This window comes from Equus przewalskii, chromosome 15, assembly GCF_037783145.1.
Source record: "Equus przewalskii isolate Varuska chromosome 15, EquPr2, whole genome shotgun sequence".
In the NCBI taxonomy this organism is placed as follows: domain Eukaryota; kingdom Metazoa; phylum Chordata; class Mammalia; order Perissodactyla; family Equidae; genus Equus; species Equus przewalskii.
Window position 1 is genome coordinate 38,422,273 of NC_091845.1, and position 19,190 is coordinate 38,441,462.

Consider the following 19,190-nt stretch of genomic DNA (forward strand, 5'->3'; position numbering starts at 1 on the left):
AGGCCCAGGCAGTGCAGGCCTGTGTTCCCTGGAGCTGTTCTCATTCACACCCCCGGGACTGCCCTTCTCCATGCTAGTGCCAGCCCTGCTTTCAGCTGGCTCTCATATGGCCTGAGTCTCTGGGGACTGTGGACCCCATTCCCATGGCTGCACGCCCCCATGGCCTAGCTCACTGATAGTGTTCTGCCCCTTGTGAGTTTGCTGCTGGTCAGATGGAGGAGGCTGGCTGGGCAGGTAGTGTGTTGGGGGAGGCTGCTGGGGGTGAGGGGTGGGTGGATTTGCTTTGAGGCTGGGATTTTTGAGGCCTCCAGGAGAGTTTGGGGAGTGGAGGTCCAGGCCCCTAGACCATGAGTCTCCCACAGCTAACCAGGGAAAGCTGTCCCTGGTGGTCAGGGGAGAGGATGCCACACCCTAGGCCTCTCCACCCAGCTCCAAGGCCATGGGGAGGGGGGTGCCAGTGTGGCCCACTTCTCCCCAGCAGTGACCTGCACTCTTCCCCTCCCTTCCTCCCCAGCCTAGGGCTAGTGCTCCCGCCCTACAGCACCTTCTACCTCCAAGCCAACCTCAGCGACCAGATCCTGCAGGTTAAGTGTAAGTGGTCCAGCCCCTGCCTGTGCCCTGCACCCCTGCCTCTGCCCCACACCCTGGCCGGCCCCAGGCAGCATAGCCAGCCGCTTGCGGCAAGGTGTCCAGTCTGCCCACCCCCAGGCACCCGCAGGCTGGGGCACGGGCCATGGCCATCGGAAAGTCTGTGGAAATCTGCATGCTTGCCTTTTCTCAGATTTGGTTCCAAACCATTCTCTCATGGTTTCCGTTGAGGTTTTTGTTTTTGGTTTCTCCTACTCCGTGTCTTCCCTCCTTAGCCTGCCTCTCCTGCACACCCCTCGGGGCTGCATTCTTGGAAGACACCCCCTCCTCTCATCTATTCTTCCCCCTGCTCAGCTCTCTCCCCCATGGGGCCACCTCCCAGGGTCTCTCCCCTTTGTCCCCCTCACTCTTCCTCTCGCATTCCCTCCTCACCTCCTCCCTCATCTTGGACCTCCCACCTCCCTCCCACCCCACTCCTCCCTTACTCTCTTTTTGCCCCTCCTTCTTTCTCCCCCCACCCCTGCTTCTTCCTCCTCTCCCCACCCCTTTACCCTCTCTGCACCCCAGCCTCTCTGTCTCTCTCCCTCTTTTCCCTCTCCCTTCTGCTAACTCCCTCCATTTCTCTCTCCCACCCCTCCCTCCCTCTCCCCCTCTCTTGCCCTCCCTCCCTCCTTCTCCCTCTCCTCTGCCTGTGGCTCATCCCTGCATGTCCCCCTCACCCGGGCCTCCCCCAGGGCCTGCCCCGCCGAGGTCACTGGGAGGGAGGCCGGGGTCCGGCCCCACCGGGCGCCCCCCACATGCCTGGCTGGCTGGGGCTCATCTACTTTGAGTTTTCTTGCTCTCTCTTTCTCTCTCATGTCGTTTTCTTGCAAAAAGTTTCCTTTTGGTATGATGATGAGACACAATATTTTCATTCAAACAGCCATTGAATAAAATATTGTTTGTGCCCCCCCCTTCCCCTCCCCCTTTTCGTTTGTTTTTGTGTTTGTGTTGTTTCTGTTTTCCTCGCTTTCTCTCTTGGTGGACTGTCCCAGTGCCAATCAGCAAACTGAAGGGCAAGTATATTCAGAACCAGTGCACCCTCCTCTCCCCACCCCACCCACCCTCACGCCCCTGCTTGCCCCCCACCCTGCCCAGGACCAGCAAAACCCCTGCTCTCCAGGGTCCTCCCAGCATCCCCTTGGCTCCTCTAGTTCTTGCCTTCCCTCTGAACGTAAACCCCATTAAAGCCATTAGCCCTTCCCCTGGCCCTGCCCGCAGGGTGGTCTCCAGCGTGTTCTGAGAGCTCAGGCCCCCTCCTCATCCTCCTCGCTCCCTCTGGGGAGGCCCCTGCTCTACCCTTCTCTGTCTTTCCAAGACAACTCAACAGTGGGGACAGGGCTGGATGCCTCTCCACCACCTCCCACCCAGCAGGGGTAGATCAGTCCTCAGAAGGGCTTATGTGAGGCTTATGGGAAAGGGCCAGGCACACGAGGCTTCCTCTGGGATAGTTCTCCCTCCTCTCATCTCTGGCAGTGGCTCTAGAAGCTGGCAGCCCTCCCAAGGGGAGACAGAAGTCTTTGGAAGCCTCACACCCTGATCCTGGGGCATGGGCAGGATAGGGGAGCAGCCAGGCCACTGGGAGAACAGGACAGACTGGACCATAATGGGCACTGGCCTAGATGTTGAAGTTCCTGTCCCCTGCTGCCTCCACTACTCCCAGAAACCATGCTAAGGTCCACTGGCCCAACCCTACCCTGGGGTGCTCACTACTCTTGGGGAGGGTAGTCAGGTATGCAGAAGGTCTTCCTCCAGGAAGTAAAAGCAGACTTGGGGACCAGGACCCTGGCCGGGAATGGAAGTGGATCTGTCTGGACCCCAAGGGCCAGCAAAAGAGCTTGGAGGAAATCAGCTGGGTGTGAAAAAAAAGGTTCTAGCACTCAGAGATGCCCAAGCCAGAGACTTCCAGGAAAGGCAGGAAGTGAACTCAGACCCTGGCAGAGAACAAGGGGAGTGAGAGAGGACAGCCCACGAGGGTCTCTATCACTGGTGCACAGAGATGCCCCTCCTAAGGAATGCCTGGGCAGATGGAGCATGGAGAGCCATAAGGGAATGTCCTGTCCCCAGTCCCCATGGAGGCACGAGCTCCTCAGGAAGCCCTCGGGGCCCTGCCCAGCCTAGTCCAGTAAAGGGGATACAGCTTACCCCCACTAGCCGGGGTGGGGATGGGCCCTACTCCCACTGGCTTGAGTTGCCTTCTCTCCCCCTCCCACAGCCCTCCCAGTGACCCCAGAAATGCAGGGCCATGGTAACAATGACAACCATAGCATAATCTCCCTTCCTTCTCCCCATCTCCTTTTTCTTTCTCCTCATCCTCTTCCCCCCCTTCCCTGTCGGCTTGTGTCCAAACCCTGCCTCACAATCCTATCAGAAAGCAACAGTCCAACCAGTGACTGCCCAGGCACCCCATGTCCGCTGTCCCTGGAATCTTGCAGTGCATTGTGGGAATATTTGGGAACAGGGGAGACCCCTCTTCTGCAAAAATAAAAGCCTAGGGTGACAGAGAGGTTAGAGTCTGGGTAAAGGATGAAAAGGTGGACTGCCCAGAGTGCGACAGGCTGAGAGCAGAGGGATACCTCCCAGATGCAGACCAGGGAGGTGGCTGGTCCAGCTGAGCAGGGAGAGGCCACAGAGGACTCCCCAGTGGCTACATCCCTGTGATGTGGCCACATCACTCACAGACGCACACAAAGACACTTGCACACACATACACACTCATGCAAACACACACACATGCTCTCACATGCACTACACACTCATGCATACGTGCTCACTCTCATACACATGCACAGGCCCAGTTGGTGGATCCCTCAGTAGCACCCCACACCTTCTCTGGAGGCCCAGCATTCCTCCCTGGCTGCTCTGAGCCCAAATGGGTCCTAGAAAGGGTGGAGACCCAGCCCTTCTTCCCCACCTCCTCTCATGCCCCAGGCCCAAGAGGGCAGGTATGCAGGTTCAAGCAGTGCTCTTGTCCCCTTCCAGCATCCAGGCTCTCCTCCTACAGTGTAGGAATATTCCCAAGCACCTCAAGGATCTCCCTTCACCCAGCCTCTTACCCTAGGGAGGACTGCTGAACTCCCACAATGCACTGCAGCCCACCCCCAGCTGCCCACACTGTCTCTGGTTGGACTGTCCATGCCCGTGAGAGACCCCTGCGGTTTGGCCATGTTGATGCCTGACACAGAATAAAAGCAAGACCTACCAAAATGCAAACAGCCGCAGCAAAGAAAGAGAGATAAAAATCCGCAGCCAAAAGCCAATTCCCTTCCTCAAAGTCTCTTTGGAGGCAAAGGAAGCTCAGCATGCGGTTTTTTTCCATTACGGATGTGATAAGAGTGAGACTGGCGCCTCCCCCAGACCATGCATATATATAGCAGTGTGTGTATATATATATGTGTGTGTGTGTGTCCGTGTATATGTGCTATACAGCCGTATGGAAGCATATACAGCTACGCCAAGGGACTCACTGCCGACAGAGGACCAGGCCCGGGCAACATATTGGCTATAACTGCCCTCCTCCTGCGATGCTGTAGTCTCCACAGGCCCTCCACCCCACCCCGCCCATCCCTTCTCTCTGGCTCGAACTTGAACGTGGAAGTGGCGGGTTCCCTCTTTGCTGGTGTCTCCCCTCCCTCAAGTCACCCTCTTCCCTGTCCCTCCAGCCCCATCAGCTCTGAGCCCCCTGGCCTCCCACCTCCCCAGCCCCCGCCGGATAACCCCCCGTTTCTGTTGCAGATTTTGAGTTCCTGCTCCCCAGCAGCTTTGAGTCTGAAGGACATGTTTTCATTGCTCCCAGGTAGCTTGCGTGTGGCCTTGCTGAGGTGTCCCCCCAACCCCGATCGCCCTGGCCCCGCCTCCTGCACTGCTGCCTGGAGCTCTGTGTGTCTGTGTCCTGTGCAGTGTCGCCCCCACCCCATGCATAGCCCTGTATGTGCGGCCGTGTGCATACCTGGGCCATGTAGCCACACCAGGCAGCAGTGGCCAGCTGCCCACAGCTCTAGCTCCCACCAAGCCTTAGAGGAGGGCTCTGGACTCTCTGCTGACCTTCTCTGCCCTCCCAGGCAACCAGGAAGAAGCCCTTTCTGCCCTGGGCTGTTTGACCACAGCACACCCCTCCCTGGGCAGCTGCTGCTCTGGTTTGTGGTGCCCTCCCCAACCCCCACCCCATCCTTGTCCTGTGTCAGTCAGTGTTTGTGTGGGTCTGGGAACCGAGCTAGCCAGAGCCCCTGTCGGCAGTGCCGAGTCTAGGTGTGGTGGCTCACTGAGGATGGGGGTGGGGGAAAAGATGCGATGGGGGCTCTGAGGAGCTGCCCTGACAAGCAAGGGGTCAGGGCCCAGCACAGACCCAGGCCTGGACCATCCCTGGAGCGCATGCTCAGCATGCACACACACATCCTCATGTGCACACCCTCTGCCTGTTGTACCACATCTGAGGAGGCCAGCGGGCCCCCAGATGGTGAAGCCCTCCCCTGTGACCTGGGCTTTAGATGAGGGCAGGTGGGTGCAGCTGACAGAGACCCATGGGCACTCTCAGGCACCACACGGTGGCTCTGGACACACCTAACCTCCGTGTGTGCACGTGCGTGCATGTACCCACAAATTTCTCTGTGAATCTCTGTAGATGTGTGTTTGTATTTGTGAGTCATTGTGTACATTTGTATGAGTCCGAGTGTAAATGTGGGGTGCGCTTTGTGCATTAGTGACTGTGGAAATGTGTGAAAAGGCCTGTACGGCCCACATGACACTGAGGGAGCTTTCTGAGGGCAGGGACTGTATTCATTTTTGTCACCTCTGTATCTTTGACTCTGGAGAGTTTGACAAATACTGTTGGGTGAATGAATAAAGTAACCCATAAATGTAAATGTACACATTGTGGGTGGTGGGGGCTGCAGGTGACTTGTATCTCAAGCACAGCTGTGTGGGTGTCACTCTGGGTATATCAGGCTGTGGCCTCCACACACAGAAGTGCAGGCTGTACACTGCACAAAGGCCTTGGGGGCCAGGGAGCAAGTAAGGGCAGAGACCCAGTCCCAGGGGCCCTCACCAAGCTGTGGGCCTTAGCACAACCTGGGCAAGCAGTGCATTTAAAAAATTCCCACAAAGCTGCTGCCATACGGGCCAACGGGGAGGTCTCTGGTGGCAGGGGTGTGCATGAGGGATTGGGCAGGAGCAATAGCTCCATCTACCAGGGTAGAAGGACTGCTCAGTGAAGATTTCTGGAGAGCAGAGCCCCAAGCAGGCCTCCCTATACCCCGCAGCCCCCATGTTCTCTGGACCCAGAGCCTGAGCCCAGCAAGGGTTTGAGGAGGTGAGGGATTTGGCCTGTCCACCTCTGGGGGAAGAGCATTCTAGGCAGAGGGAATAGCCACTGTAAAGACCCATGTGTTCTCAGTGACTTCCTGACATAGTCTGTGGTATGATGAAAAAAATTGAGGCTCAGGAAGCTTGAGTGAGTTTCCCAAAGGTGCACAGCCAGGACGCAGCAGGATGAGGTGTTAGACGCAGGCTGACTAAGCTGGTGCTGGTGCTACGCCCACCTTGTGCCCACGGGAACGCTACAGCATGCACATGGATGAGCTGGCCGGCCGTGAGGCAATTCCTGGAGCCTCCCAGGTGCACCCTCTGGGTCCAGCTGCACAGGAGAGGTGGGAGGCTCTGGAGGGAGAACCAGGGTAGAGGGAGCAGACCTTCATTCCCGTGTCAGCTCTGCCCCTACTCAGACCTGGGAGCCTGCCAGGCACATAGTGGCTGTAGCCTGTAGGGATACACCTGTCCCTCCCTGAGGCCTGGGCTTCTCAGCAAATGGCCAGGCAGGCCTGTTGGGAAGCCTCCACCCCACTTCCCTATCCAGCTCCCCAAGCCCACTCTTCTTGCCCCTCCTCACCCCCAGAGAGTATTGCAAGGACCTGAATGCCTCAGACAACAACACCGAGTTCCTGAAAAACTTCATTGAGCTCATGGAGAAAGTGACTCCAGACTCCAAGCAGTGTGAGTGCCTGGTGGGGCAGCCGGGTCTGGGCAGTGCCCAGGCAGCATGGGGGCAGCCCAGAGGAACCCAGAGACCAGGCAGGTGTGGAAATATGCAAGCCCAAGCCTCGGGCAGGGCTTGGGCCAGGTCATGGGGAAGGCTACTATTGGAGCCTTGGGGGTAGGGGAAGAGTGGGCAGGGAGCCGCATGAAGATGCCCCCTCCACCCCTGCTGTCCCGTTCCAGGCAACAACTTCCTTCTGCACAACCTGATCTTGGACACAGGAATCACACAGCAGCTGGTGGAGCGTGTGTGGCGGGACCAGGATCTCAACACGTAGGCACCACCCAGCCTGTGGGGGGCAGGAGGCTGGGATGGGTCCAGAGGCCCTGGCCCTGCCCTGCCAAAGGCAGGCCTGTGACTGCACCTTCCTGTTGTCCCCAGGTACAGCCTTCTGGCCGTGTTTGCCGCCACCGACGGTGGCATCACTCGCATATTCCCCAACAAGTAAGTGACCTACCCCCCACCTGACACCCTGCCCCTGCCCAGGACCCTGTTTCTGTCCTGCTGCCCAGAGGCCTCTTTGCACTTGCTGAGACCACTGTCCTCCACAAACCACCCCTTCCACAAACCTCTGCCTGTCTTGGGTGACCAGGGCAGCTGAGGACTGGACAGAGAACCCTGAGCCCTTCAATGCCAGCTTCTACCGCCGCAGCCTGGATAACCACGGCTATGTCTTCAAGCCCCCACACCAGGATGGTGAGTGTCCTCCCAGGTGCCCAGTAGCAGGTGGGAAACTGAGGCTTCCCTGTCTACTCAGCCAGGGCTAGGCTCTGCTCTCTGAGGCCCCTCTCAAACACAAGGCTGGCTGAGACTGAGGCAGATGAGAAGAGAGAGCTAGGCTGTGCCAAATGCTATGCTGGGTGCTGGGTGCTTAGGCTGAGGTCAGCCTTGGCTTGGGCTCCTGGGTCTGCAGGGCCCAGCATAGAGTGGTCAGTGTGGCCACCAGCCCCCACTCCTGACCACCCTGCCCCACCCCACCCCCAGCTCTGTTAAGGCCACTGGAGCTGGAGAATGACACAGTGGGCATCCTCGTCAGCACGCCTGTGGAGCTCAGCCTGGGTGGACGCACACTGAGGCCAGCAGGTGAACACCCATGGCAGAGGCGGGGAAAACGATAATGGGCAGGGTGCTGCCCAGGCAGGCAGGCGTTGATGGCCCCCTGCTCTGCTCCATAGTGGTAGGCGTTAAGCTGGACCTAGAGGCCTGGGCTGAGAAGTTCAAGGTGCTAGCCAGCAACCGTACCCATCAGGACCAGCCTCAGAAGGTACTTGGGGTAGGGGCAGTAAGCCCAGCAGTACCCATTCTGGTGTCGCCCTACCAATCCTCCCACTCAGATTGGCTCTGGTACCTATGGGGAGGCAGGGGCTGTTGCACAAAGCTTGGGGACCCAGATGTATGAAGGGTGATGGGAGGGAGAAAACTGGTAGGCACCTTACAATCCTTGCTCTCTGCCCAGCAGTGCGGCCCCAGCAGCCACTGTGAGATGGACTGTGAGGTTAACAATGAGGTACGTGTGTCCTGAACCCTAGCTCACCCCACTCCCAGATTTCTTATTCTCAACTGCAACTCCTAGCTCATCTCTTGGCCTCTGGGTCTCAACATCCCACCCTGACTTCACAACTTTACCAGAACTAGAGGGAATGGTGCTCCCTCCACTCAACCACTGGACTGCCAGGGTCTGGGGAGGACGGTCTGGGCCCAAGCCCCTCCCTATCTTCTTCCTCCTTCCCCACCTCTCAGGACCTGCTCTGTATCCTCATTGATGACGGGGGATTCCTGGTGCTGTCAAACCAGAACCATCAGTGGGACCAGGTGAGGGTTGGGAAGAGGGTGGAAGGAGGAGGTCTGGATTTGAGCTTTCTTGGGGTGTGGCACTGCCAGCCCTGTGACTACTGCTCCCTCCCGGCATCCCCAGGTGGGCAGGTTCTTCAGTGAGGTGGATGCCAACCTGATGATGGCACTCTACAATAATTCCTTCTACACCCGCAAGGAGTCCTATGACTATCAAGCAGCCTGTGCCCCCCAGCCCCAGGGCAATCTGGGTGCTGCACCCCGGGGGGTCTTTGTGGTGAGCCCCAGCCATGCCTGCCCTGGAGATGGGGGGTGCTGGGAGACCTGCCCACAGATGACACCCTCCCCCACCTCTAACAAGAGAGCTGGGGGTGACGCGGGTCCACGGGCAGCAATGGTAGCCCATGCCCCTCTCTCCCGTGCAGCCCACGGTTGCAGACTTCCTTAACCTGGCCTGGTGGACCTCAGCTGCTGCCTGGTGAGTCCTAGAGGGGAGAGGGGGAAGGGAGGGTGCTCCTTGGCCAGGAGGGCTCAAGAGAAGCGGCGCAGGGCACTGGCTTCTGCTGACCACTCTCACTCAGTGACCCATACCCTACAGGTCCTTGTTCCAGCAGCTTCTCTATGGCCTCATCTCCCACAGCTGGTTCCAGGCAGGTAGGCAGGGCTTTGGAGGCCCCTCCTCAAACCCCCTTCCCCAATCTAAGCAGAGACCGACTTCAAGGGTAGTGTGGGGCTTTGGGCTGGGCCAGGCTGAGGCCTAGGACGCTGCCAGGAGGTATGGATGGGGCTGAGGCACTCTGGGCCCTCGCAGACCCCGCGGAGGCCGAGAGCAACCCCGAGGCGCGCGAGAGCAGCTGCGTCATGAAACAGACCCAGTACTACTTCGGTTCAGTGAACGCCTCCTACAACGCCATTATCGACTGCGGAAACTGCTCCAGGTGGCCGGGGTGGGGGTGGGGTATGGACCAGAGGGGCAGGGTGGGGCTGAGGGCGGAGCCCTTGGGGCGGGGCCTGCCAGGAGGACGCGGCCGGGGGCGGGGCCGAGGCTGCAGGGGGCGGGGAAGGGACGGAGGGGAGGGGCGAATCTCAACGCCCCGCCTCTCCACGCCGCCTCCAGGCTATTCCACGCGCAGAGACTGACCAACACCAACCTTCTCTTCGTGGTGGCGGAGAAGCCGCTGTGCAGCCAGTGTGAGGCAGGCCGGCTGCTGCAGAAGGAGACACACTGTATCCTGCCCCGGCCGCTCCCCGCCACCCGCGCCCCCTCCCGCCCCGTGCGCCCCCTCCGTGCCGCTGCTGCCTCCTTGACTCCCCACCCATGCCCAGCGGACGGCCCGGAGCAGTGTGAACTGGTACAGAGACCGCGATACCGGAGAGGTCCGCACATCTGCTTCGACTACAACGCAACGGTGAGGAGGGGGGTGACGGATTTGACATCCCGCTCCCCTCCCCAGAGCTGGTGAGGCCCTGCGCCCACCCATGCCCCAGGCCTACCAGGCCGACCAGCTCCTTCTGTCTTCCTGCAGGAAGATACCTCAGACTGTGGCCGTGGAGCCTCCTTCCCGCCGTCGCTGGGCGTCCTGGTCTCCCTGCAGCTGCTGCTGCTCCTGGGCCTGCCTCCCCGGCCACAGCCTCAAGTCTACGCCTACGCCTCTCGCCGCCTCTGAGCGCCCCCCAGGCCTCCCTGCCTCTTCCCCGCTCTCCCGCCCCACACTCCCCGCCTTAGAGCCTCGCCCCCTCCCTCACTCAAAGACCTGGGTGTGCCAGACCCCGTGAGTCTGCGCCTTGGAGTGGAGGGTCCCAAAGGAGGGCGCCACAGGTCTTTGGCCCCCAAGCCACGTCTCGCTGCTGAACTGTCAAAGTGTCCTCAGACCCCTCATTCCCACTGGACTTACCCACCGCCGAGGGCTGGGACAGGGAAGCCACAGTACTGGTGTCAAACCAGGCCTCCACTACCTGCCCTGCCCGGAGGCTCCCTTTGTGTGGGAGACCTAGCCCCTGCCCCAGCTGGACTCCTCTAACCTGGCCCTTCTGCCCCACTCAGGACCAAATCTGGGTTTCCTGGGAATAATGGAGGAAGTTGAGATGGGCAGTTTGAGGCCTGTGCATCCCAGCTTCAATCCTGGCAGGAGAGAGGTCCTGGGGCAGCCCCCAGTGGACTCCTGTCCCTCTCAGGCCTACAGCCACGTCCCCCACCCCAAGCCCTACAGGTGTCAGGGCAGTGACAGTGACACCTGCTCAGACACAACCATATACATAATTGGAGTCCTGAGGGCAGAAACTGGACTCACATTAGACATATCCCGGAGGACACATACACAAACACATGCACACACCATGGGGTGGGGTGGGGTGGGGTGGGGGTGGGGGCTCACAAAGCCTTACACAGGGCGAGGGGTTGGTGGGAGGGTTGGCACATGCACACTCCATCTCCTGCTCACCACCCACCTCTGATCTGACCTGCAGCCCAGCTGGTCCTCTGTCTCTAAAGCTGAATGTCAAACAGTGCCAAATGCTGGGGCAGGGGATAAAAACCCCTGTCTCACCCTAGCCACCAGTGTCCCCTAAATGCCCTTCACCCCGCCAGGTGCTCATTGTAACCATTTCTCACTAGTGTCAGGCCCCCAGTGGGATCAAATGCTACTGCCTGCACCCCTCGGCAGAGGAACCCTCACCACACATTGCCCTTTGCCTTAGCGGGGGTGACTTAATCACTCCTGGCTGGACCATCCCATCCTCAATCTGGCCCTTACACACACAGGCCTATGCCACTCCCCATCTCCTTCCCACTTAGACACTCCCTGTCCCCAGGAGGCCAAACTGCTCCTCCCCGCTGAACACACACTTGCACACATACACACATATACACACTCTGTGCACACACACAGGCTGGGCCCAGGCATATCTCTTCACACCATTCATTGTGGTCATTTCCCTCAAAGGCATCCCAGCCTGGGGGCAAGTAGAGGACTGAGGGCAGGGGAATGTGGCCGTGGGGCTCAGATGGACTGGGAGGAGGGGGGAGGGTGATGCATTAATTAATGACTCCGTTAATTAATGTCATGTTGCTTGTCGCTTTCTCAGTGTGTGTATATGGTCCATGCCCGCTGCTGGTGCCAGGGTGGCCGCCCATGTTGTACACCCAGCCTAGATGCCAGCCATGTCTTGCGGGGGCGTGTGTATAACTGTAGTGTAGTCAGGTGCTCAATGGAGAATATAAAAATAAAAAAGAATCAAACATATACAGAAAAATATATATTTTAAGTTTAAAAAACAGGCAAAATCCCCATCAGGTAGTTGTCCAACCCCCAGCTGGGTCTTATCCTTCTCATCACCCACCCGACCTGGCTGCCCCCTCACCTCGGGCTCGGGGGATCTGTGGGGGACTGGGGGGCCATTTCCTTTTCTCTGCCCTTTTTTTTGGTTGTTCTATTTTGTACAGACAAGTCAGAAAAACAACAGTGACAAAAAACTCAAGAAACTTTGTAAAATATCGTGTGTGTGATTCCTTGTAAAATATTTTCAAATGGTTTATTACAGAAGATCAGTTATTAAATAATGTTCATATTTTCACTTCAAATGGTTCCCATCCACTCTGTCTACCCAGGGGTGAGGATTGGGTAGCCTGAAGACAGGTGGCCATGATCTCAGAGTCCCACCTACCACTCTCCTGGGAATGAAGGCCATAGCGATCTAGGTTCCTGGTGGGTGTAGGGCCTGACACTTCCCAGGCCTCCTAAGTACCAGATCTTTGACATCCTTTGTCTCTTATAATTGTTTCAAAAGCCTCTAGGAGAAACTACCCTTAAAGAAAGAGGTCTCCCAGAGGCTCAAGGCCAGGAGGGTGGAGGAAAGAAGACAGAGATGAGAGGCAGGTTTAGGCAAGTGTGCAGCCACAAGGTCAGACCAACCAGGCCTAGCAGGCAGGTCCTCCAGCTGGGGTGAAGAGTGAGTACCTGGCCCAAGTCTAGGACCTGGTGCTTGAGGGCCCACTGCTGTTGTCCAGAGCAGGCCAGGGTCTGGCCCACCCACAAGCACAACCACTGCTCCTTCCCAGCCCAGGGGAAGCTGGAAGCCCCATGCTCTCTGTGGCCGCTGCTGCTCACACTGGAACCCAAAGCTGAGCTCAGTTTACAAGAATCCCCTCGGGCCTCCTTCTGGCCTGCCTTATGCCCATGTTCATTTTAATTCCAACTCTTAATAGTCAACCCTAGTTCAAGTGACCTTCAAGTTCTTTTCAAGGGGAAAGACTCATAGTCACCAGTGCAGAGATTTCCCAGTGCTGCTGACACTCGCTCTCTTACAGTACACACTTGGCACTCACCCAGCGGCCAAGTCCTCACCACAACCTTAGAATTGGGTACTAGTTTATCCCCACACTACAGATGAGTAAACTGAAACTTTGGAAAAATCCTTTTACTACAGATGAGCAAACTGAGACTTACAGAGGAGAAATCCTTTCTCCCCAGATGAGAAGGGCAAGAAATCAGCCAAGGTTTCAGAGAGGAGATGGCCTGTGGCTGGGGGCCCTTAGATGCTAAATAAATGAAGGAGGGCATTCCAGGCCTTAGCGAGGACATCTTTCTTTCCTCACTCCTCTGCAGGGGTTGGCCATAGAGCAATGCCTTACTAGCAACCTGAGACAGCTCCCATGCCTGACAACAGTGACAGAGGTTGTAGGGTAGAGTTGCCAGATAAAATACAGAACATCCAGTGTCAAATTTGAGTTTCAGATAAATAACAAGGATTTTTTATTATGTTTCCAATATTGCACGACATATAACTAAAAAAATTTTGCTTACACTAAAAAATTATTTGTTGTTTATCTGAAATTCAAATTTGACTGAGCACCCCATATTTTAATTTGCTAAATCTGGCAACTCTACCCTGGGTGGCATCCAGTGGAATCCAGACCCCAGACAAAGATAAAGGGTGTCAACACCCTTTGTAACCTGGAAGGCTATGCACACATCGGCAGTTGTACTGAGATTAGTGGCTGAAAGGAAGGGATTCTGCATTTATAAATGTATTTTGTCACAGAATTATTTTAATTATATACATATTTTTAAAAAGCAACCCAATATACAAAAAAAAAAATCAGTTTGCACAGGACACAACCTGCTGGGAGCCACTGTTGCAGTGAAGTAGGGGTCCAGGGCCAGCCTGGCCCAAGTGTTGGGGGAGATCTCTCTTCTTTGGGGCCAGCAAGGGAAGGAGAGTCACTGAGAACAGCCCAGCCTTGCTCCTTTAGGGACAGGAGACCTGAGTTCGAGTCGCGACTCCACCTCACTTCTAACAACGGCAGCCTGAGCACCCAGGTGGACTGGCATTTTACACCCAGTCCCCTTGGACCCTCACGGTAGGTCTTGTCATTTCCATGACATTGAGTTTCAACGAAGTTCAGGAACTTGGCCAATTTCACACAGCCGCCCAATGGCAGAACAAGAATTCCAACCTGGGTCAGGCCCACACCCCGCCCACACAACCGGGGTCAGCAGACACCAGATCGCGGAAGTTCCGGGAGTTCACGCACACCAAGACCATTCAACATTCTTACCCACACACTTGCTCACAAGGACACACCCACTCGGATATACAAACACAAACAGAGCCACAGTTACCGGGGAATTCAGCAAGTATTCGGCCTGCAGTTCTGCTGCCACCGGTACCCGCCGCTTTCCCGAAGTCAGCGATGCTTGTTCACCGTCCTCCCACCTCCTAGCGGGACCGTTTCAGAGAACTACAACTCCCAAGCAGAGCCTCTTCTCATCACCAACGGGAACGGCCCGTGCGCACAGCTTTCTGGGACTTATAGTTCTATCCAGAACGCTGATTGCCGCTTGTCCTCAGGCTTCCGCGGAGGACTCCGTGTCCCAGCATGCTGCAGAGCCGGAAGAACAACACTCAGAAGGCATCCCGCCGCCGCCTGGGGCGCGCAGGCGCAGCACAGCTGTTTGTCGGCGCCAGAGAAGGGAGGAGGTACGGTCGTGGCCAAGACCGGGGCAGCCGGAGCCGACCAGACCTGACTCGAGCCCAGAGTTAGGCTCCAGTCCCGCGCGGACCGTAGGGCCCCAGAGTGGATGGAGTAGGCCGAACCCTGAGATCAACCCCAGCTTGTTCGGCCTGGCGTGGGGCCGACAGAGCGGGCAGGCGTGCCGAAGCCTCCCAGGGCCTTTCCTTCAGGTCCCCGGCGAGGGGCCTAAGCCCCGGCCCCGCGACCAGGCCCGGTTTGGCCCTTTGGGACCAGAGCCGATCCGACCGGAAGTGGAGCCTTCACCGGGGCCATAGGCCAGTGACTAGGCCAGACCCGGGCCTCCCGTCGGGGCCGGACGGGGACGAGGCCCCGGGGAGGCCCCTAGCCCGCTAGACCTTTCCCTCAGGCTGACGCCCGCCAGGAAGATGCAGCGCGCCCTACCGGGCGCCCGCCAGCACTTGGGGGCCATCGTGGCCAGCGCCAGCGTGGTGGTGAAGGCCCTGTGCGCGGCGGTACTATTCCTCTACCTGCTGTCCTTCGCCGTGGACACGGGCTGCCTGGCGGTCACCCCAGGCTACCTCTTTCCTCCCAACTTCTGGATCTGGACCCTGGCTACCCATGGGCTAATGGAACAGCATGTGTGGGATGTGGCCATCAGCCTGGCCACAGTGGTGGTGGCTGGACGTTTGCTGGAGCCCCTCTGGGGGGCCTTGGAGCTGCTCATCTTTTTCTCAGTGGTGAACGTGTCTGTGGGGCTGCTGGGGGCATTCGCCTACCTCCTCACCTACATGGCTTCTTTCAACTTGGTCTACCTTTTCACTATCCGCATCCATGGCGCCCTGGGCTTCCTAGGTGGTGTCCTGGTGGCACTCAAGCAAACCATGGGGGACTGTGTGGTCCTGCGAGTGCCCCAGGTGCGCGTCAGCGTGGTGCCCATGCTGCTGTTGGGGCTGCTGCTACTGCTGCGGCTGGCCACGCTCCTCCAGAGCCCAGCTCTAGCCTCCTATGGCTTTGGGCTGCTCTCCAGCTGGGTGTATCTTCGCTTCTACCAGCGCCATAGCCGAGGCCGAGGGGACATGGCCGACCACTTTGCTTTCGCCACCTTCTTCCCTGAGATCCTGCAGCCTGTGGTGGGGCTGTTGGCGAACTTGGTACATGGCCTCCTGGTGAAGGTAAAGATATGCCAGAAGACAGTGAAGCGCTATGATGTGGGTGCCCCATCCTCCATCACCATCAGCCTCCCAGGCACAGACCCTCAAGACGCAGAGCGGAGAAGGTACTGTGGAATCTTCTGAAACCTTGTTGAGCTAGGAGAGTATTTCTTGATGGAGTCAGGTCCCATTTGTTGAGGTGCTTGTTGTATGGAGGCGGGCAGCCTAGGGTCAGGCATTGGGGCAGATTCAGACAGAGGTAAAATCCAGTTTGTGGCCTTGAGGAACTCAGCATTTTTTATTTAGGTAGCTGGGCTCCAGTAGGTGTTTTCCAACATTAGGGGGTGAAACGTGCTTTTCTCACCAATCAGGCCACTTAACAAGTTTCAAGAAATGCCTAGTTTCTTTTGGTGCTGTATGAGGGCTAATGGAAAAACCGGGTACACATAACCTTGGCCATGTCTCAGAATCTCAGAATCCTGGATACTGGGCTTGTGGAAGCCAGAAACAGCTTGCTGGTTCTTTTTCCCCTGAGAGGGAGAGACAGAAAAGGCGATCTGGGATGCTTAAGAAGCAGTCTTAGGCCACCGCAATTTCCAGATGCTGAACCATGTCCTCTTCCTGGGCCTTAATTCAGGTGCTGTGCTTCTCTGCCACTTATTGAGAGGGAAGCTTGGGGTCTTACTAGACTTAACCCCGCCCCTCCAGCAGGAATGTGTCACCAAACCCAGGGGACATGCCACATGACCCAAGGGAGACTGCTGACCACACCAGCGAGTGGAGACGACCTTATCATTATCTGTAAACCAAGCCATCTGCACCATCAGGAGTCCTGGCTGAATTATTCACTGGACACACCTTGGCCAGGGCAGGATAGATCTTTTTTAATCCAGCTCTTACTTTCCTCATGCCCCCCAGGTCTGTGGACTCACCAACGTAGCCTTTACAGCTCCGTTTCCAACATTATTCTTGAGGTTTTTTGAGGTAGTTACTTGACTGGTGAAATCGGGAGCAAGCTCTGTTCCTACTTCCTTCATTTGCCAAAGGCTCTTGCTTGTGTTAATCTGTGAAATGGGTTCTTGACGGGCAGCTTTATGAATTCAGCTGAGTTATGCCTGTGCTTACTCTCCATTAGAGCTGTGGAGTTGAGTGTAGGACACATGCTTTTCTTAAAGGAGTTTCCAGCTGGGAAAGGGCCACAGATTACTATGGTCCAAGGTGGCAGGTGTCTAAAAGTACACACAGCATGCTTCAGGCCATAATTCTGGGCCCTACAGTTTGTATCTCTATGGTTAAAGAGTCCTAAAGACGGAGGTCTGTCTTAACTTTAGCTGGTGGAGGAGATGGGGCCAGGACGTCTGGGACTGGTAGGAACTGAGCTGCTTTCAGAGCTATTCAGGTGGAGCCAGGCCACAGTGGTGGCCTTCCTCCAGTGAGAAGTTTTGCATTGTTAGAATTGGCTGAACATTCAAAAACATTTCTGCCCAGGGCCAAGAAAATGGATAGGTGGAGGGAGGATGGTGTGGGGGTGAGGGGGTATCAGGAGGTGGGTTCTTGGCATAGTCTTGTGGTTGTTAGCTTACTTGGGGGTGGGGGTTACTCCCCCAAACAGTTTGACATCTGGCTGCATGCCACTTCCAAACCCAAAGGGCTGCTAGTAGTGGGAGGCAGGGTTTCCTATTTTTGATCCTTGTGAGGAAGTGATTAGCATGCCACTGCCTCTCTGCCTTGGCAGGCTTTAGATAGGATTAACAAGGGAATCTCCAGGATGGGAGCCTGGATAGCAGCAGGGAAGGACTGTCCCGTCTATGCCAACTTGCCATGTGCCAGGCTGGAGGATAGGGTGGAAGTGTAACAGGGTTTTCTGTGCCTGTGTCCTTGTTGCCTCTCCTGTCATGTTCCCTGGCGTGGTGGAGACTTTAGTTCTCTGCTGAACTTGGAAGGCTATATGGGCTACCCCCCAGACTGGTGGCACGGAGAGGTTGAGACATAAGGGGTCCACAGTGGCCACTACTGAAAGTGTTACTGGCAGCATGGGCATTCCACCTGTTGGTGGGCCAGGGTCCCAAGTGCATGTATATACCTGCTTCTAGTGCACTTTCCCACCTCCCCCCAGAGTAGGGTGTCCAAGGATCTGCCTCCAAGGATATTGCCAACCAGTAGTTTCTAGCCTGCACCCCAACCACATGGCCTGTTTCTCCTTCCTCTCTTCCTGCAAGCGTTCAGTGTGTCCCTGCTGTAACACATGGCCTGGTGGCCTTGGAGATTCTTCTAGGAAGGAGAATATTAGAGTCAGTTAGGAGGGGTGGGCTGACCCAAGGTCGCCCTGCTTCCCACACTGAGAGCCAAGGCAGGTGCCTGAGTTCCAGCCTTCCCTACACAGCCTTGCCAGGAGGCTCAAGGCATCCCTAATAAGAAGGGGGGAAGTAATAACCCTCTCCTTGGATGTGATTTCAGTGCCCAGGCAGAAACTCACTTGCCCTTCCACCTGTCTGCACTTGGATACCAGCTCTGCTCACCTTTAAGCCTCAGAACCATTCCTGGGGCTGGCCTAGTGGGCAGTCTAGCAGACACCCAGCCAGCCTTCTCAGCCTGAAGGTGCTCCAGCTATGGAGGGAAGGTTCTATAGCCTTTGGTCCTTATTCTGATGGCAGAGTAGGCCCTAATCCAATCCCCGGGGAGCCCTGGGCCCTGCGTGGAGAAAGGGAACACATAGAAGTATGAGGGTAAGGGGAATCAGCTTCATGGGGCAACAATGCAGGGCATGAGCCAAGTCCAAGCCTAGAGTGACCTGTCATCTTTCCTCTGGCCCTAGGCAACTGGCCCTGAAGGCCCTCAATGAGCGGCTGAAGAGAGTAGAGGACCAGTCCATCTGGCCAAGCATGGACGACGATGAAGAGGAGGCTGGGGCCAAGGTGGACAGCCCCCTGCCCTCAGACAAGGCCCCCACACTCCCAGGGAAGGGGGCTGCCCCAGAATCCAGCCTGATCACCTTCGAGGCTGCTCCTCCAAAGCTGTAACTCCAAACCACCTTGAGTGTAGCACCTCCTCTCCCAAGCCCCCCTTGACATCCTCTCAGCTACTCCAGGGCACTGACTGCTCTGAGGAGAGGGAAGAAGGCATGCTAGGGGTTTCCACAGCCTTCTGCTATTTCTCGCCAACACTACCCAGGACTCTTGCTACCTGGTTCCAAGTCCAGACAACCACTATGCCAGGCATGGGGCCTCTGAGGCATCTGCCAGCCCAGGCCACCTGAGGTAAGACTGTATCTCAGCAGGCAGCCCCAAGCAAGTGGCTGCAGAGACACTGGTGCCACAGCTCCTGGGCCAGCCCTTATGCCTGAAATTGGTTGCCGAGAGCCCTGAGCCAAGGCAAGGGATTTGCCAAAAACATTCTGGGGGTCCAGCCAGTGCAGGGCTGTGCATCCCCCCCCACCCCCAGAAAGACTATGCTCATATCAAGATTCCTGAGTCCCTCTGCTGTGGCCATGGCTGCTTCTGAGCCAGAATAGCCACAGCTTCCAGGTATTTTCTACAGGACCACTTGAGTGGGCAGCCAAGCCCAGCCTCGCAGTATCAATAAAGCAGTTCTTTGAGGTACGGCTCCTGGGCTTTGT

The 19,190-nt window shown here is 56.9% G+C and overlaps 2 protein-coding genes and 1 long non-coding RNA gene across 11 annotated transcripts in view; 2 read left to right on the plus strand and 1 right to left on the minus strand.

Annotated features, from left to right (window-relative positions):
• CACNA2D2 (calcium voltage-gated channel auxiliary subunit alpha2delta 2) overlaps positions 1 to 12,029 on the plus strand; it is a 141,178-nt gene extending 129,149 nt beyond the window's left edge. Inside the window, exons 22-39 of one of the 8 annotated variants that reach the window (XM_070574941.1) lie at positions 515 to 591; positions 1,623 to 1,643; positions 4,363 to 4,423; positions 6,518 to 6,615; positions 6,841 to 6,931; positions 7,040 to 7,102; positions 7,251 to 7,354; positions 7,643 to 7,741; positions 7,834 to 7,922; positions 8,115 to 8,165; positions 8,399 to 8,470; positions 8,574 to 8,726; positions 8,875 to 8,927; positions 9,048 to 9,103; positions 9,261 to 9,387; positions 9,567 to 9,675; positions 9,769 to 9,858; positions 9,976 to 12,029. In XM_070574941.1, the coding sequence (XP_070431042.1) occupies positions 515 to 591; positions 1,623 to 1,643; positions 4,363 to 4,423; positions 6,518 to 6,615; positions 6,841 to 6,931; positions 7,040 to 7,102; positions 7,251 to 7,354; positions 7,643 to 7,741; positions 7,834 to 7,922; positions 8,115 to 8,165; positions 8,399 to 8,470; positions 8,574 to 8,726; positions 8,875 to 8,927; positions 9,048 to 9,103; positions 9,261 to 9,387; positions 9,567 to 9,675; positions 9,769 to 9,858; positions 9,976 to 10,116 (1,555 nt within the window). In that variant the 3' untranslated portion in view covers positions 10,117 to 12,029. Of the gene's footprint in view, positions 1 to 514; positions 592 to 1,622; positions 1,644 to 4,362; positions 4,424 to 6,517; positions 6,616 to 6,840; positions 6,932 to 7,039; positions 7,103 to 7,250; positions 7,355 to 7,642; positions 7,742 to 7,833; positions 7,923 to 8,114; positions 8,166 to 8,398; positions 8,471 to 8,573; positions 8,727 to 8,874; positions 8,928 to 9,047; positions 9,104 to 9,260; positions 9,388 to 9,566; positions 9,677 to 9,768; positions 9,859 to 9,975 lie in introns of all 8 variants that reach the window. The other 7 variants (XM_070574934.1, XM_070574935.1, XM_070574933.1 and 4 more) reach the window with 7 other exon arrangements.
• The window catches only part of LOC139075929 (uncharacterized), a 51,756-nt gene extending 37,565 nt beyond the window's left edge, over positions 1 to 14,191 (minus strand). The window contains exon 1 of one of the 2 annotated variants that reach the window (XR_011526916.1): positions 14,071 to 14,191. This is a non-coding gene — a long non-coding RNA (uncharacterized lncRNA). The remainder of the gene's footprint in view (positions 1 to 14,070) is intronic. The other variant, XR_011526917.1, reaches the window with a different exon arrangement.
• On the plus strand, positions 13,929 to 19,173 carry TMEM115 (transmembrane protein 115). Its single transcript, XM_008529838.2, has 2 exons — positions 13,929 to 15,699; positions 18,390 to 19,173. The coding sequence occupies exons 1-2, from the start codon at positions 14,849 to 14,851 to the stop codon at positions 18,592 to 18,594; spliced, it is 1,056 nt and encodes a 351-aa protein (XP_008528060.1). The 5' UTR covers positions 13,929 to 14,848; the 3' UTR covers positions 18,595 to 19,173.
• Positions 19,174 to 19,190: the final 17 nt, after the last annotated feature.